Source organism: Oncorhynchus mykiss, chromosome 21 (assembly GCF_013265735.2).
Source record: "Oncorhynchus mykiss isolate Arlee chromosome 21, USDA_OmykA_1.1, whole genome shotgun sequence".
NCBI lineage: Eukaryota > Metazoa > Chordata > Actinopteri > Salmoniformes > Salmonidae > Oncorhynchus > Oncorhynchus mykiss.
Window position 1 is genome coordinate 19,236,825 of NC_048585.1, and position 19,300 is coordinate 19,256,124.

A 19,300-nucleotide genomic window follows, 5' to 3' on the forward strand; every position below is an offset into this window, starting at 1 on the left:
TAACATTTTCAGAAAATGTTGCAGTTTTAAAGCTTATTTACTGCAATTCTACACATTTTCCAATAGAACAGAGAGAACTATTTGCATTTTTAAAGCTAATTTCATGCAATTCTACACATTTTGCTATGGGATGGAGAGAAAATGTTGCTGTTTTAAAGCAAACTTCCTGCAATTCTGCACATTTTGCTATAGGATGGAGAGAAAATGTTGCTGTTTTAAAGCAAACTTCCTGCAATTCTGCACATTTTGCCATGACTTATGCCATGCTCATACGACATCTGGTAAGAGTAACGACAAAATCAAATGGGAGCACTCTGGTGGTAGTAGGGCCCCTGGGCACGTGATCCGTGTGCTCAGTCGGCGTGATCCGTGTGCTCGGTTGGAAATTCAGCCATGATTAGGTTAAGATAGCTGGCTAGACTAACTTACCTAGAAATCCTTTTTTTTTTGGCTGACATTGAGTGACTATTTTTTTCCCACTAATTGGTCTTTTGACCAAATCACATCAGATCTTTTTCAGCCAATCTGATTGGTCAAAAGACCAAGTAGTGTAAAAAAAGATCAGAATTGGGCTGGCTGTGTAAATCCAGACACAGTGACTGACATAACTGATGATGCATTGCCACATCTTGAAATTGCACCTTGTGTATTCTATTCTAACTCAAAACAGTAAGTTGAGACCCGACTGAGTTACTAAACTCTATTTTTTTGGGGGGGGAGGGGATCCCTAACGGATGCAAGGCCCTAAGCGGTCGCTTATTGGTAGTGCCAGCCCTAAAGTAGAACAGAAAAAAATGCAACCATGTTTATATATTCATAAGGCTAAGAAAATGTCAAATTACTTGCATCAAAATTGAGTGAAATGCATCAGAAAGGTATTGGAAAGTTCAGTAAAATATCAGGGAAGATAATCAGGAAATAATTGTGTGTAGAATAAAATATCTGCATTGTTTTCAATTGCGTTCTTTTCACTATCCCTTCTAACGTGTCCAGCACCACGTGTGAGCGTTGTAGAGCGAAACAGAAGACAGGTTCCTGAGAGTCTTAGCTTTTAGGCACGGGTTATAATAATAGCCCCAACTGTTCAAAAGCTAGAGCCAAATTCGCAGGATAAAAACGCTCAATTTGTCACTACCTCTAATTTGTGCACATCAGAGGTTTCTCATGCACAGAAAGACAAGATAAGAGAAATGATGTATTATTAAACAGAATTATGACAAGTTTACAAGGCCCCGGATGATGTGAGGCCCCAGACAACAGCCTGAGTTGCATAATGGTAAGTCTGCCACTGGGGACATGCAAGTGCAGTATATTTTTTATTCTAAAGCAAAGTTTCTTATACACAGCAGCTAACAATGATACACACTTGATTACACAAATATAATGAATCTCTAAAGAACTCATGTCCATAGATGTATTTGTTGGTAAACAATGACATTCGCTTCAGGTGCTGTTCTATAGATGTATATTCAAGCAACACTTTAAAAAAACTATTTGCAGGTTCGAATAAAAATACACAAAAAGTAAACTAAATCTTCCCATAATTTACATTTTTTGGGCATGTGCACATGTATCCTAATTCTTTGGATTACAGTATAAAGAGATTGAACAAAAGCCCTGGTTGGTCACCGAGTTACACACTATACAAAAATCCAGATTCAAATGGGTAACATTATATCTTATATTTCTCTTCCGTGTTAAATCAACTCAAGAATTTGAATTAGTAAGGATCAAAATATGGTGCATAAAATGGTCAGGAAGTTAGGTGATACTAGGTAGCCAGAAATACCTCTAGCAACATCCAGTTAAACACTTCTAGCCATTCCCCTCAAAATAACAAAACCACATTATTATGCATAAACTCCCAAAATATAACCAGTGTGAAAATAAAAACTCTAAACACCCTAAATATTCCCTGCACGGTACACAGTTCACAGAGGTAATATACAATGAATCTGTTCAGCAAAGGGTTAGAGGTTACCCTTCACTAAACACATAGAACCGTTGTTGAAATGAGTCAGGCCCTAGGATGGGCAGCCAACGGGTCCTTGATCAGAGGGCCACGTCCCATTTCTTTTCCTTGAGTTCTTTTCCTTCATAGCCACAGAAGGGTAAAATAATTGGATGGGTGTCCTGTGTTCCTCTCACAGATTAATGCGGTCACAGAAAATAGAATAGGTTATTTGCCTGCGTTTAGACAGGCAGCCAAATTCTGTTTTGGTGAGATCTTTTTAACCTATTAGTGAGAAGGAAAGAAAGATCAGAATTGTGCTGCCTGTCTAAAACACAGCCTTTTGAGAGTACTGGGACAAAATATTAAGATTACTACTCCATTCATCTGAACTGATAGCCAATAGTAATATGGATAATATGTTTGGCTGCTGAGAGGCAGACCAGATCACGCTACACTGTACAGGACCGTATCCTACCAGTGTGTCTATATACACAACACAAAGAAATCACTGAGTATTCGGTCCTTCAGTCAAGTGACATAAGTGAGTGACAGACGTAAGTACACTTCCAAGACTAAGGGCACTTTCAAACCAATGCAAACAATGCTTCAAAAGCACAGCAGACACCTTTTTTCAGAGAGCAGTGTACAGGTGGATAGAAGTGAATGAAATGGCAGACTTACACTGTCCAACAGATGAGATGGGGACATTTTGTTGCACCCATTCCTGACTAGAGGTCTGTCAACCAATGTAAAATAATGTTTCTCCCACCTCGAATGTTCTCCACTTCACCATACTTCCAAACACACATTCAGTGAATCGGCACACGCACAACGCGTCGCAGGCATTTTGGTTTGAAGGCACCCTAAAATTTAAGACATGTGTCCTACATGGCAACAACTCCCTGCATTTGACATGTAATTAAAACAATGCCCATCAGATTAATTAACTAAATTATTTACATACCGCATGTAGAAAAATACATGTTATCACGCTACCAGATGTCTTCATTGCAAATAGTTACATAAAAACCAAAGGTGACCAAGATGACATATGATTCAATAACAATTGCACAGGGGAAAAGGAACCCAAAACCTAAGTCACCCTCAATTAGAACCATAATGGATGATAACAAAACGTATTTTGAATAACATTGATATAAACATCTGTAAATATCAAAACCAAAGGCCTGGACAGATGAAATAATATGCTGCGGAAATAAGTTCTTCATACATCTACCTCATAGAGGATGTTGTTTTGACATAACTCCAATGTAGATAATACGTCCTTTATTCAAATAGCTGCTATATACACACACACACACACACACACACATATATATATCTAGCTATAGCCTATGTTCTGGCCTACATAATGTCACTAATTCTCTCTCCCTCTTCTGCACGGCTGAACTTGTCCATTGCTCGTAAGGATGTTCACCGCCTCCAATACCCAGGGGACCTAACAGGTTGTGTGTGTGTGTCATAACACAGGTACACACACTGGACTCACGCACTGTAGTGGTCCTGAAACAAAGAAGATACACAACACGTAAGAACCTACTGCTTACACCGTACCAGCTGTCGGAGTGTTGACGCTGCATAATTAGGTAACCTTTAAATAAAGTTGCCCTTATACACAATGTACTTTGGTATCTAGCATGCCTTTGACCAAATAGTCACGGATATCATTGTTACTGTGCACTTACATAGTAATTAAATCAAGAAACTGGATTTCCAATTGGAATAAATGATATAAAAAGGGCAAGTTCTTATTGTGTTGAAATTGCCTTACGGCTTACAGTCCCCATAACACATTCACTTCAGTATGTGGCCCATGTGGGAGTCAATCTGCTGCTAGCACCAAGCTCCAACCAACTGGGCCATCTGAACCACAAACCTGAAGGGACGTGACTACTCCGCTGGCCATGACGGACAGCCTCCCGGCTGCAGAGCGGACCCCCAGCTTCAGCTGGGACATGTCTGGAGCACTGGGCAGCATGTTGGTCAGACGATATGAGCTGGCTGCATGGGGACCGGAGAGAGAGAGATGGTTAGTAACAGTGGTGGCAGTTGCTTTATAATGATCATTCTGATGTTTAAATTGTGGAGGCGTACACATGCAGTGCCTGGATTAATAAAACCTCTCAGACTAGGAGTGCTGATCTAGGATCAAATAGATCCCCCGTCTAATTCAATATGATCTGAAAGGCAAAACTGATCCGACTCAGATGCTTTGTGAATATGGGCTCTGGTGTTCTCTTGATTTAGTGATATGAAATGGTTCAATTATATACTTGAAAGTGTGATATACAGTACAAAGTATTCAGACACCTTGACTTTTTCCACATTTTGTAACGTTACAGCCTTATTCTAAAATGGATCCTCAATCTACAGGTTTTTCGAAAGGTTTGCAAATGTATTAAAAATAAAAACAGAAATACCTGATTTACATAACTATGGAGACACAAAATTGAGCTCAGGTGCATCCTGTTGTTTTCATTGATCATCCTTGAGATGTTTCTACAACTTGGAGTCCACCGGAGGTAAATTCTATTGATTAGCCATGATTTGGAAAGGCACACCTGTCTACAGTCATGGCCAAAAATATTGGCACCCTTGCACTTTTTTCAAGTAACTCAAGAAATTGAACACAGTCTCCACAATTCTTTATTTCACTGTTAATATTACAGAACATTTGTTTCAGAACTTAATATATCCATTTAAAATGTAAGAAATTACATTGACAAAATGATTGACACCCTAGACTTAATATTTGGTAGCACAGCCTATGGTCAAAATAACTGCCTTCAGATCTCTCCACAAGTTAATGGGATTTATATCTGGACTAATTGCTGGCCACTTCAGAACAGTCCAGTGTTTAGTCTTGAACCATTCCTGGGTGCTTTTTGAAGTGTGTTTGGGGTCATTGTCCTGCTGGAAGACCCATGATCTTCAACGGAGACCCAGCTTCTGACACTGCGCTCCAAAATACCTCGGCATTCACCTGATTTCATGATGCCATGCACATGTTCAAGGCACCCTGTGCCAGAGGCAGCAAAGCAACCCCAAAACATCACTGAACCTCCACCTTCCCTTCAGTCAAACATGGAGTTCTTTTCTTTGAAGGCTTCATTTTGTTATCTGTAAACATAGAGATGGGGTGCTTTACCAAAATTTGGTCGCATCGGTCCACAGGACATTCTCCCAGAAGGATTTTGCCATGTTCAGGTCTTTATCAGCAGTGGGGTCCTCCTGGGTCTCCTACCATATAACCCCATTTCAATGAGTTAGCGAAGGATGGTGCGAGTTGAAACTGTCGTACCTTATGTCTGAAGGTCAGCTTGAATCTGTGTGGCAGTTGACAGAGGTCCTTCTCCACCATTCAAACAATTCTTCGCTGCAATCTTCCATCAAGTTCTCTTGTGGCCACGTCCAGTGAGGTTGGCTACAGCGGCATGGGCCTTAAACGTCTTGATAACATTCCGTACGGTGGAGACAGGAACATCAAGGTCTCTGGAGATGGACTTGTAGCCGAGATTGTCCATGCTTGGCTACCATCTTGTGTTTGACCTCATAACGCACTGGTTCTTTTTGTCCACGCTAATTTTTTTTTGTTATTTTTTTATATATATTTTTTTACCTTTATTTAACTAGGCAAGTCAGTTAAGAACAAATTCTTATTTTCAATGACGGCCTAGGAACAGTGGGTTAACTGCCTGTTCAGGAGCAGAACGACAGATTTGTACCTTGTCAGCTAGGGGGTTTGAACTTGCAACCTTCCGGTTACTAGTCCAACGCTCTAACCACTAGGCTACCTGCCACCCAAAAACTTGGATTAGCTAACTGATCGTTAAAAAACCCTTTTGCAATTATGGCAGCACAGCTTAAAACTGTTGTTCTGATTAAAGAAGCAATAAATCTGGCCTTCATTAGACTAGTTGAGTATCTGGAGCATCAGCATTAGTGGGATTGATTACAGACTCAATGGCCAGAAACAAATCAAATTTATTTACATAGCCCTTCTTACATCAGCTGATATATTAAAGTGCTGTACAGAAACCCAGCCAAAAACCCCAAACAGCAAGCAATGCAGGTGTAGAAGCACAGAAACAACATACTTTCTTCTGAAACGCGTCAGTCTATTCTTGTTCTGAGAAATGAAGGCTATTCCATGCGAGAAATTGCCAAGAAACTGAAGATCTCATACAACGCTGTGTACTACTCCCTCACAGAAAAGCGCAAACTGTCTCTAACTAGAATAGAAAGAGGAGAGGGAGGCCCCAGTACACAACTAAGCAAGAGGACAAGTACATTAGTGTCTAGTTTGAGAAAGACGCCTCACAAGTCCTCAACTGGCAGCTTCATTAAATAGTACCCGCAAAACACCAGTCTCAACGTCAACAGTGAAGAGGCGACTCCGGGATGCTGGTCTTCTAGGCAGAGTTGCAAAAAAAAAAGCTATATCTCAGACTGGCCAATAAAAATAAAAGATTAAGATGGGCAAAAGAACAGACACTGGACAGAGGAACTCTGCCTAGAAGGCCAACATCCCGGAGTTGCCTCTTCACTGTTGAGACTGGTGTTTTGCGGGTACTATTCAATGAAGCTGCCAGTTGAGGACTTGGTTTTTGCTCTGACATGCACTGTCAACTTTGGGACCTTGCACACATATGCATACATACGTATGTATGTAAGGTCCCACAGTTGACAGTGCATGTCAGAGCAAAAACCAAGTCATGAGGTCAAAGGAATTGTCCATACATCTCCAAGACAGGATTGTGTTGAGGCACAGATCTGGGAAAGGGTACCCAAACATTTCTGCAGTATTGAAGGTCCCCAAAAACAGTGGCCTCCATCATTCTCAAATATTTTAGAATTTTAGAAGCACCAAGACTCTTCCAATGTTCACTCTAACAAAGATACAGTTCCTCTGTGGAGATGCGAGAACCTTCCAGAAGGACAACCATCTCTGTAGCACTACCATAAAAAGGCCTGATTGGTGTAGAGTGGCCAGACAGAAGCCACTCCTCAGTACAAAAGGTACATGACAGCTCACTTTGACAAAAGGCACTTAAAGGACTCAGACCACGGAGAAACAAGATTCTATGGTCTGATGAAAACAAGATCGAACTCTTTGGCCTGACTGCCAATCGTCACGCCTGGAGGAAACCTGGCACCATCCCTACGGTGAAGCTGTGGGGATGTTTTCAGCGGCAGGGACTGGGAGACTAGTTAGGATGAGGCAAAGATGAACGGCGCAAAGCACAGAGATCCTTGATGAAAACCTGCTCCAGAGAGCTCAGGACCTCAGACTGGGGTGAAAGTTCACCTTCCAACAGGACAACGACCCTAAGCACAAAGCCAAGACAACACAGGAGTGGCTTCGGGACAAGTCTCTGAACGTCCTTGAGTGGCCCAGCCAGAGCCTGGACTTGAATCCAATCTAACATCTCTGGAGAGACTTGAAAATAGCTGTGCAGCTACGCTCCTTGTCCAACCTGATCGAGCTTGAGAGGATCTGCAGAGAAGAATGGGAGAAACTCCAAGTACAGGTGTGCCAAGCTTGTAGTGTCATTCCCAAGAAGACTTGAGGCTGTAATCGCTGCCAAAGGTGCTTCAACAAAGTACTGAATAAAGGTTGTGAATACTTATGTAAATGTGATATTTCCGTTTTTAGATGAATACAATTTACAAAAAATTCTAAAAACCTGTTTTTGCTTTGTCATTATGGGGTACTATGCATAGATTGAAGAGGAAAAACAACTATTGAATTCATTTTAGAATAAAGCTGTAACGTAACAAAATGTGGAAAAAGACAAGGGGTCTGAATACTTTCCCGAATGGACTGTATGAATGTTTAAGTACACACTTGTTGGCTTCCCTACCCGCCTGTTTCTTTGGGTCATCAAACAGGTCAGCTGAGCTGATGGAGTTGCTTTCAGAGAACCTCTCCAGGCGAGTCTTCGCCTCATACTGCATGGAAACAACCACATGAATACTTTAAATGACATACTTGATACTAAACAATGAACATACTACACATAGGGGTATTACTGTAACAGGGATTTTCAGGTAGATAAAAATAAATAAAAGGACAGCAGTTGTAGATAATAATCAATCAAAAAGCAATGTTGCAACAGGGGGAAACAGCCAGAACAGAAGCAGAGAAATGTCTAACAGCCTTCTGAGAAAGACAAATGAATTCCATAGCACCAAATTAACTGTAAACACCAGCCTGAGGCTTGTAGGATGTCACAGCCTAGTGTAAAACTTTAACCAGAACAGTCAACACTGGCAGACATTTGATACTGGCAGTCAATTAGATCAAAGGTAGGAACATCAGTACAACATAATTACAGTGCCTTGCGAAAGTATTCGGCCCCCTTGAACTTCGACCTTTTGCCACATTTCAGGCTTCAAACATAAAGATATAAAACTGTATTTTTTTGTGAAGAATCAACAACAAGTGGGACACAATCATGAAGTGGAACGACATTTATTGGATATTTCAAACTTTTTTAACAAATCAAAAACTGAAAAATTGGGTGTGCAAAATTATTCAGCCCCTTCACTTTCAGTGCAGTAAACTCTCCAGAAGTTCAGTGAGCATCTCTGAATGATCCAATATTGACCTAAATGACTAATGATAAATACAATCCACCCGTGTGTAATCAAGTCTCCGTCTCTCAGAGGTCCGTTAAAAGCGCAGAGAGCATCATGAAGAACAAGGAACACACCAGGCAGGTCCGAGATACTGTTGTGAAGAAGTTTAAAGCCGGATTTGGATACAAAAAGATTTCCCAAGCTTTAAACATCCCAAGGAGCACTGTGCAAGCGATAATATTGAAATGGAAGGAGTATCAGACCACTGCAAATCTACCAAGACCTGGCCGTCCCTCTAAACTTTCAGCTCATACAAGGAGAAGACTGATCAGAGATGCAGCCAAGAGGCCCATGATCACTCTGGATTAACTGCAGAGATCTACAGCTGAGGTGGGAGACTCTGTCCATAGGACAACAATCAGTTGTATATTGCACAAATCTGGCCTTTATGGAAGAGTGGCAAGAAGAAAGCCATTTCTAAAAGATATCCATAAAAAGTGTTGTTTAAAGTTTGCCACAAGTCACCTGGGAGACACACCAAACATGTGGAAGAAGGTGCTCTGGTCAGATGAAACCAAAATTGAACTTTTTGGCAACAATGCAAAACGTTATGTTTGGCGTAAAAGCAACACAGCTGAACACACCATCCCCACTGTCAAACATGGTGGTGGCAGCATCATGGTTTGGGCCTGCTTTTCTTCAGCAGGGACAGGGAAGATGGTTAAAATTGATGGGAAGATGGATGGAGCCAAATACAGGACCATTCTGGAAGAAAACCTGATGGAGTCTGCAAAAGACCTGAGACTGGGACAGAGATTTGTCTTCCAACAAGACAATGATCCAAAACATAAAGCAAAATCTACAATGGAATGGTTCGAAAATAAACATATCCAGGTGTTAGAATGGCCAAGTCAAAGTCCAGACCTGAATCCAATCGAGAATCTGTCGAAAGAACTGAACTGCTGTTCACAAATGCTCTCCATCCAACCTCACTGAGCTCGAGCTGTTTTGCAAGGAGGAATGGGAAAAAATGTCAGTCTCTCGATGTGCAAAACTGATAGAGACATACCCCAAGCGACTTACAGCTGTAATCGCAGCAAAAGGTGGCGCTACAAAGTATTAACTTAAGGGGGCTGAATAATTTTGCATGCCCAATTTTTCAGTTTTTGATTTGTTAAAAAAGTTTGAAATATCCAATAAATGTCGTTCCACTTCATCATTGTGTCCCACTTGTTGATTCTTCACAAAAAAATACAGTTTTATATCTTTATGTTTGAAGCCTGAAATGTGGCAAAAGGTCGCAAAGTTCAAGGGGGCCGAATACTTTCGCAAGGCACTGTATATACCCAAATAAAAGGAAAGCAAATCCATTTTTTGTATATTCACTACCAGTCAAGTTATAGAACACCTACTCATTCAATGGTTTTTCTTTGTTTCTAGTCATTTTCTACATTGTAGAATAATAGTGAGGACACCAAAACTATGAAATAACACATATGGAATCATGTAGTAACCAAAAAAGTGTTAAACAAATCAAAGGATACTTTAGATTTGAGATTCTAAGTAGCCACCCTTTGCCTTGACAGCTTTACACACGCTTGGCACTCTCAACCAGCTTCACCGGGAATGCTTTTCCAACAGTCTTGAAGGAGTTCCCACATATGCTGAGCACTTGTTGGCTGTTTTTCCTTCACTCTGCAGTCCAACTCATCCCAAACCATGTCAATTGGGTTGAGGTTGGGTGTCAAATGATAATCCCACTAAGCGCAAACCAGATGGGATGGTGTATCGCTGCAGAATGCTGTGGTAGCCATGCTGGTAATTCAAGTGTACCTTGAATTATAAATAAAATCACAGACTGTGTCACCAGCAAAGCACCCCCACAATATCACACCTCCATGCTTCACGGTGGGAACCACACATGCGGAGATCGGTTGACCTACTTTGCGTCTCACAAAGTCACAGCGGTTGGAACCAAAAATTTCAAATTTGGACTCAGACCAAAAGGACAGATTTCCACCGGTCTAATGTACAGTGCTCGTGTTTCTTGGCCCAAGCAAGTCTCTTCTTATTGGTGTCCTTTAGCAGTGGTTTCTTTGCAGCAATTCGACCATGAAGGCCTGATTCACGCAGTCTCCTCTGAACAGCTGACGTTGAGATGTGTCTGTTACTTGAACTCTGAAGCATTTATTTGGGCTGCAATCTGAGGCTGTTAATTCAAAAATAAAAAATATTTCACCTTTATTTAACCAGGTAGGAAAGTTGAAAACAAGTTCTCATTTACAATTGTGACCTGGCCAAGATAAAGCAAAGCAGTTCGACACATACAACGACACAGTTACATGGAGTAAAACAAACACAGTCAATACAGAAGAAAAATAAGTCTATATACAAATGTGAGCAAATGAGGTGAGATAAGGGAGGTAAAGGCAAAAAAAAAAAAAGGCCATGGTGAAGTAAATACAATATAGCAAGTAAAAAACTGGAATGGTAGATTTGCAGTGGAAGAATGTGCAAGGTAGAGATAGAAATAATGGGGTGCAAAGGAGCAAAAATAAATACATAAATAAGAGTAGGGGGAGACGTAGTTGTTTGGGCTAAATTATAGGTGGGCTATGTACAGGTGCAGTTATCTGTGAGCTGCTCTGACAGCTGGTGCTTTAAAGCTAGTGAGGGAGATAAGTGTTTCCAGTTTCAGAGATTTTTGTAGTTCATTCCAGTCATTGGCAGCAGAGAAATGGAAGGAGAGGCGGCCAAAGGAAGAATAGGTTTTGGGGGTGACCAGAGAGAAATACCTGCTGGAGCGCGTGCTACATGTGGGTGCTGCTATGGTGACCAGCAAGCTGAGATAAGGGGAGACTTTACCTAGCAGGGTCTTGTAGATGACCTGGAGCCAGTGGGTTTGGCGACGAGTATGAAGCGAGGGCCAGCCCTTAGAAAGGCAGGGTAGGATAGGTCTGGAGCAGTTTGGGTCAAGAGTGTTCCCCCCTTTGAAGAGGGGGATGACCGCAGCCGCTTTCCAATCTTTGGGAATCTCAGACGACACGAAAGAGGTTGAACAGGCTAGTAATAGGGGTTGCAACAATTTTGGCAGATCATTTTAGAAAGAAAGGGTCCAGATTGTCTAGCCCGGCTGATTTGTAGGGGTCCAGATTTGGCAGCTCTTTCAGAACATCAGCTGACTGGATATGGGGAAGGCTTGTGCGAGTTGCTGTGGGGGGTGCAGTGCTGTTGACCGGGGTAGGGTTAGCCAGGTGGAAAGCATGGCCAGCCGTAGAAAAATGCTTAAAATGCTTGAAATTCTCAATTATAGTGGATTTATCGGTGGTGACAGTGTTTCCTATCCTCAGTGCAGTGGGCAGCTGCGAGGAGGTGTTCTTATTCTCCATGAACTTCAGTGTCCCAGAACTTTTTTGAGTTTGTTGCAGGAAGCAAATTTCTGCTTGAAAAAGCTAGCCTTGGCTTTTCTAACTGCCTGTGTATATTAGTTTCTTGCTTCCCTGAAAAGTTGCATATCACAGGGGCTTATAAACCTATCCTCTGCAGCAGAGGTAACTGGGTATTCCTTTCCTATGTCGGTCCTCACAAGAGCCAGTTTCATCATAATGCTTGATAGTTTTTGCGACTGCACTTGACGAAACGTTCAAAGTTCTTAAAATTTTCCACATTGACTGACCATGTCTTAAAGTAATGGACTGTCGTTTCTCTTTGCTTGTTTGAGCTGTTCTTGCCATAAAATGGACTTGGTCTTTTACCAAATAGGGCTATCTTCTGTATACCACCCCTACCTTGTCACAACACAACTGATTAGCTCAAACGCATTAAGGAAAAAAAATTCCACAAATGACATTTTAACAAGGCACATCTGTTAATTTAAACGCATTCCTCCCTCATGAAGCTGGTTGAGAGAATGCCAAGCATGTGCAAAGCTGTCATCAAGGCAAAAAGAAAATCTAAATATTTTATATTTGAGGTTCTTCAACACTTTTTTTGGTTACTACATGATTAATACATGATTACATGTGTTATTTCATAGTGTTGATGTCTTCACTATTATTCTACAATGTAGAACATTGTAAAAATAAAAGGAAAAACCTTTGAATGAGTAGATGTGTCCAAACTTTTGACTGGTACTGTATGTGTGTGTCCCATGACAGTGTGCCTACCTCAGAGTCATCCTGCTTGCCAAAGTACATGTCAGAGGAGATGGCCTTGACGTCCCCAAACTTCTTGCGGGCGTCGCCTGAGTCTGAGACAGGGACTGGGTCTGCTTTCCGCCGGGCTGCGGTCCTGTGTGCGAGAGAGGGAGGCTGCATTCAGTGACAACAGTGAGAAACTTAAAATATAATAAAAAAATAAGTGGCTCAGGGGACTTATACGGCCAAAATAAAATGTTACTTTTTCACATGCATCTCTGTATTTTCATCCCTGGAAATCAGTCATATAGTACCTGTCGTCCTGTGAGGAACTCTTGGTGCTCAGGTAGAAGTCTGGCTCTGGCTTCCTGCTCTCTTTCCTCCAGCCAGACTCCCCCGTCTCGCTCCAATTGGAGAAGAACTTGTCAGAGGATTCTGTCGGGTCATCAAACTTGGTCATCGACATCCTGATGGGTTTCATATGGAAAAGAGAACTCAATTTAATGGATTTTGTTCCCAGATCACAGCCTGGTCCCAGATCTTTTTGTGATGTCTTTCCAACTACAATTACAAGACAACACAAAGAGATCAGGCTAGCCATGTCAGTGATTACTTCCAAGAAGGAATGACAGAAGGAATGATCCATTGCTAAAGTATTGGAACGTTGGTGGAGTGTGGTGACCTGGATGTAAAGGAGCCTTCGTCAGTCTCCTCTTCCTCCTTCTCTGTGTACCTCCGGCTCTTAGTGGGCTGCTTGGACCCCACTGGGCTCTCCTGCTGGATAGTGTGCATGTCTGACAGCACAGAGTGAGACACTCCACTAGAGGGAGATAGAGACGGGGGAGAGAATGGAGTCAAATAATCAAAGTATTTGTTACCACAATATCTCCAATGGTTACAACATGTTTCAGTCCCAACAATAATATAATTATTTTAGATCAGGGTTTCCCAATCTAGGGGTCAACTGATTTGAAAAATCAGGTCGCGAGAGAACATTTGAACTTGGTTCGTAGAACTGGGGTTACGTCAATACCGTTTAAGCTACAAAATACTATGACCCCATCACTGAAAGATAACTCTCAGGAACACGTACTGTTTCCCTTTACTAGCCGTTAGAACCGAGTGGACAAGACCAGACACTAAATCAGACTGGGAGAAAAAGAACATAATCAATGATGTTCTTTTCTACACAGAAGACCATACAACATTATTGCCTGATGATCTTCTGAACTTCCCAATACCTTTCTGATGCATTTCAGTCATTTCAAACCTTAGCTGTCAGATTGAAAGTGTCAAAATACTGTCTGACAGATTTCTAATACTGTCATAACTCATTAAGTAAACATTGGCCATTGATAACATACATGGTGGGGTCGCCAAAATGTTTTAATATCAAAATGGGATCGCACGGCAAAAAGTTAGCGAATCCCTGTTTTAGAAGATGAGTGACTTATCCCCTGCAATGTAAAGTACCCCTTTAAACTATTCTACATAGAACATCTGTAAAAAGTGTGTTAAGAAATAAACTAATCCTTTTATCACCACCACCATCAATTCAATCCACCCCCACCTCCTGCTGCCAAAGCCCATGCCCAGTCTCTCAGCCTGCTCCTTCTTCTTCTCCCCCATCCCCTTCATCTTCTCTGTATTACTCCTCTGCTGCGCCTCCAGATCCTTATAGGCCAGTCTCATGGAGGCACCACTGGAGAGAGGAAGAGAGAAAGAGGTGGAGAGAGAAATGGATAAGTAGTGAAGATGAGAGAATAATTGACAATGTGGATGAGAGAGCGAGAGGCCAATTAAAGCCCATTTAAATTGGAGAGACTCACATGGATTCCTCTGCTGGTTGGGGGCTGTTTTTGGTGGTGGGTGCTGTATCTCTTTCATTGAGTTTGTCTACCGCCTGTGCTTTCTTCTCCAGGTCACAGAAACTCTGTTTGCTCACCTTCTTACCCCCAAGACCACCTTTCTTAGCGCCCAACTGAGACAAAACACAGGACACAGACGTGAACACGTAGGTCAGTAGATTAGTAGACACAAGATCCATGAGTGATGTACACAGTCCATTCACACCAAATGTCTCACCCACACACACAACCATCACCAAATTCACTCTTATTCATAAGCGCAACACGCATAGGTACAGGGGAGGAACATTACCTCCTTAAATCCACTACCATAGAGTACATACTGTTTTCTTGGCCCCAGCTGGTTTCTTCTTGAGAAGAGAAGAGGACTCTAAGGGAGAAGTGACAGTGGTCATTAAAATACAGTTGATAGAAGCTGCTAAGAGCTACTGTTCCAGGCTCAGATATTTCATGTAACTGCTTAAGGTTCTAGTTGAGCATCTTCAGTCTCTAGGGCATAATCTCTTGGTCCTCTTACCTAAGGCTTCTTTAGGAGACATACTTAGCACGTCAACACTGGGACCCTCTGTATTACCTGAAGACAGAAAGAGTTGAGGGCATAGACAAACAGATGCAAGTGTATGTGTGTTTCTGAAGTGTAAACATTGAAGTAGAGGTGTACCGTTTTTGTCTCTCTCGGTTTCTTTTGTAGAGGGTTCCTCTACTGGGGTGGGGCTTAGATTCATCTGGGCGGAACTTGTTATATTAGGTTGGGTGGAGCTACGGTCATCAGGGATTGCCTGACAAAATACGCAAGGTAAGGACAAGACCATGTAAACAACATGCACACATCCATAATCTTCTACAATTTCAAACAAATAAGTACTAACAGTCACACACACACACACTCAGGGGTGAGCACACACACACACTCAGGGGTGAGCACACACACACCTGCGCGTGCATACTGAAGAAATCCTCCTCCTTATTGACGGGAGATGTTGGAGAGAGGGGGGCCTGGCTGTCCAGCCACAACTGCAAGGAAACAAAACAGCGGATTAATTGGCATCTATAGGGCCTAAGAATACAATAATTTAAATCAGCCATGTTGATGCGACAAGATTCTGTTGTTAAAGACAGTATAACAAGTAACCAATGTTGACTAAATCCATTTTTGCCCAGTGGAATGTCTGGATGGATGTGTGTGGCACCTCAGTGCCGAAGCGCCTTGTGGCCTGCGTGGCCGAGGTCTTGATCTTCTCGCGGTAGAGCGCAGCGGCTCGGCTGTTGTACTTGGTGTTGGCGGCATTGGACGTGCAGCCTTGCTGGGCAAAGAAGGCATTCTGAGAGACACAGGGGGAAAACAATGGTTTGAATTACACATTGTAATACAAAAAGGTATTGTTAATAGTTATCAAAATATTGCATTAATCAAACAGGTATTATACAGGGCCCTTTTATGACACCATGACAACATACATGCAGTCAGAAACATACAGTGCCTTGCGAAAGTATTCGCCCCTCTTGAACTTTGCGACCTTTTGCCACATTTCAGGCTTCAAACATAAAGATATAAAACTGTATTTTTTTGTGAAGAATCAACAACAAGTGGGACACAATCATGACGTGGAACGACATTTATTGGATATTTCAAACTTTTTTAACAAATCAAAAACTGAAAAATTGGGCGTGCAAAATTATTCAGCCCCCTTAAGTTAATACTTTGTAGCGCCACCTTTTGCTGCGATTACAGCTGTAAGTCGCTTGGGGTATGTCTCTAACAGTTTTGCACATCGAGAGACTGACATTTTTTCCCATTCCTCCTTGCTAAACAGCTCGAGCTCAGTGAGGTTGGATGGAGAGCATTTGTGAACAGCATTTTTCAGTTCTTTCCACAGATTCTCGATTGGATTCAGGTCTGGACTTTGACTTGGCCATTCTAACACCTGGATATGTTTATTTTTGAACCATTCCATTGTAGATTTTGCTTTATGTTTTGGATCATTGTCTTGTTGGAAGACAAATCTCCGTCCCAGTCTCAGGTCTTTTGCAGACTCCATCAGGTTTTCTTCCAGAATGGTCCTGTATTTGGCTCCATCCATCTTCCCATCAATTTTAACCATCTTCCCTGTCCCTGCTGAAGAAAAGCAGGCCCAAACCATGATGCTGCCACCACCATGTTTGACAGTGGGGATGGTGTGTTCAGCTGTGTTGCTTTTACGCCAAACATAACGTCTTGCATTGTTGCCAAAAAGTTCAAAATTTTGGTTTCATCTGACCAGAGCACCTTCTTCCACATGTTTGGTGTGTCTCCCAGGTGGCTTGTGGCAAACTTTAAACGACACTTTTTATGGATATCTTTAAGAAATGGCTTTCTTCTTGCCACTCTTCCATAAAGGCCAGATTTGTGCAATATACGACTGATTGTTGTCCTATGGACAGAGTCTCCCACCTCAGCTGTAGATCTCTGCAGTTCATCCAGAGTGATCATGGGCCTCTTGGCTGCATCCCTGATCAGTCTTCTCCTTGTATGAGCTGAAAGTTTAGAGGGACGGCAAGGTCTTGGTAGATTTGCAGTGGTCTGATACTCCTTCCATTTCAATATTATCGCTTGCACAGTGCTCCTTGGGATGTTTAAAGCTTGGGAAATCTTTTTGTATCCAAATCCGGCTTTAAACTTCTTCACAACAGTATCTCGGACCTGCCTGGTGTGTTCCTTGTTCTTCATGATGCTCTCTGCGCTTTTGACGGACCTCTGAGACTATCACAGTGCAGGTGCATTTATACGGAGACTTGATTACACACAGGTGGATTGTATTTATCGTCATTTAGGTCAACATTGGATCATTCAGAGATCCTCACTGAACTTCTGGAGAGAGTTTGCTGCACTGAAAGTAAAGGGGCTGAATAATTTTGCACACCCAATTTTTCAGTTTTTGATTTGTTAAAAATGTTTGAAATATCCAATAAATGTTGTTCCACTTCATGATTGTGTCCCACTTGTTGTTGATTCTTCACAAAAAAAAATACAGTTTTATATCTTTATGTTTGAAGCCTGAAATGTGGCAAAAGGTCGCAAAGTTCAAGGGGGCCGAATACTTTCGCAAGGCACTGTAACTACTAGTACCAGCCTCTCAGCGCTTAACACAGCAGGTTGGGACGGGGCTGCCCACCAGTCAGTGCCCACCATGGATGGCTTTACTCACCGCGCTGGCATTGCCGCCCACCTGCATGCATCGCAGCTGGTACCAGGACCAGTTAGAGTCCAGCTCAGTAGACCTGAAACAAACAATACACAGTTCTGATTCTGAACACTCCATCGGGCCATAAATGTGTCCAACTGTGTGTTGTGCGAAGCCAATGGTCATGTCCAGAAACAATCCCTAGCCCCTACCCACTAGTGTAGATCTGAAAGAACCGGATGGGGTAGGCAACAAATGTATTTTTTCGTTCATTGTTCCTTACCTGATGAATGACAAGTGCACTCCTAATGACCTGTGTGTTCCTGAGCAGTCTATACAGAGAAACACTCCATAGGTGATACTGGCCCAACTAGGATTCTTAGCTGAACAGTCAAAGCATGCCTGTAATAGAAAAGAAGTTCAGCAACTTTGGAAAACATGCGACTTGGATACAGACAATGTGTTCGCTGTCCCCTTTATGCAGTGATAAGTCTATGGGGACATTGATAAGCAAGTTAATATGAGCGCATGCCAAATAGATAGCAAAACACTAACAAATAATGAAGCAACCCAGTAGCGTGGAGGTCTGAAGTACAAAATATTGACTTCATTTTTTTATATTCCTATTCTTTTCTAGTATAAACTTATTTTATTGCCTCTACTTGTCCACACATTAAGAGAACGCGACATTTACCAAAAGTATTTCTAAACTAGCTAGTTACAAATGTTGCAATTTAGTGGAAACAATGTTTCCAAAACAGCTTTTCGATGCTTGCGGTTGCAACATTGTCGCGTTCTATGTAGCCAGGCCTAAACAGCAGACGGAAACAGCTGGATGAGCCAAACGGTATTGTTTATGTCTGTGTGACGTCTTTCATCTTTGTGGTGTCCATGAGTCAACATTTACCAGACATCTATAATTTACAATAAACATGCTAACAAAGTGGACTGTCCAACCAGTTTCTTAAAGTACCATCTTTGACCCAACTGTCATCATGCCACATGACAGCTGGCTCGAACGTGACTGTCCAGGATATTCTATCGTTCCTTTTAAACTGCTCATGCCAATTCTTTCAACAATTAAAAAACATTTTGTCAGGAGGATGTGCAATAAGCATACGTGGTTCAAAGCTTTTCCGTGTGCGTTCGTTACGACGCATCTACCCCTGCCCAGCAAAACAGTGCTACGTGTCATTTTTTACCCTCTGAAGCTAGCTAGTTAACATTAGCTATTTCTTCGTTAAAGGCCGAAAGCTTATCAACTCTCACCTTATTCGTAGAAAGGGAACGTAGTCGTTTGAAAATGGCAGCAATATCTTGCTTGCTGGGCTCTGACATCTTTCCACCTGTTGTTAATTACACCTAGTAGGTAAAGCGCAGCGTTTAGCAAATTTGTTTCCCTGTAAATCAAAAATACTTCCGTGCTCGTCATGGGTAAAGGCACACGTCAGAACGATATTTTTTTTTTTGCCTGTGCTCTGATTGGTCAGCAGGAACAAGTGGGCATTATTGTAACATGGGAGGTCTGGGTAGAAAAGTTCAATTTATTTCTATTATCCTTGATACTGTATGTTTAAT

At 41.9% G+C, this 19,300-nt stretch overlaps 1 protein-coding gene across 4 annotated transcripts; it reads right to left on the reverse strand.

The window, feature by feature from the left end:
* Nucleotides 1-1,293: 1,293 nt before the first annotated feature.
* On the reverse strand, nt 1,294-19,177 carry LOC110499909 (ADP-ribosylation factor GTPase-activating protein 3). 4 transcript variants are annotated; one of them, XM_021576968.2, is made up of 16 exons: nt 18,992-19,177; nt 18,006-18,124; nt 17,747-17,819; nt 15,752-15,883; nt 15,495-15,575; nt 15,223-15,340; nt 15,079-15,135; nt 14,885-14,931; nt 14,523-14,674; nt 14,264-14,395; nt 13,376-13,513; nt 13,008-13,160; nt 12,724-12,847; nt 7,824-7,927; nt 3,852-3,976; nt 1,294-3,478 (listed from the first exon to the last, which is right to left on the reverse strand). In XM_021576968.2, exons 1-16 carry the CDS (start codon nt 19,058-19,060, stop codon nt 3,435-3,437), a joined length of 1,668 nt encoding a protein of 555 aa, XP_021432643.2. In that variant the 5' UTR covers nt 19,061-19,177; the 3' UTR covers nt 1,294-3,434. The 4 variants fall into 4 exon arrangements, with proteins under 4 accessions (XP_021432643.2, XP_021432644.2, XP_036813069.1 ...); XM_021576969.2 differs by having other exon boundaries at nt 7,840-7,927; nt 18,992-19,176; XM_036957174.1 differs by lacking the exon at nt 18,992-19,177 and adding an exon at nt 18,696-18,833.
* Between the last annotated feature and the right edge of the window lie 123 nt (nt 19,178-19,300).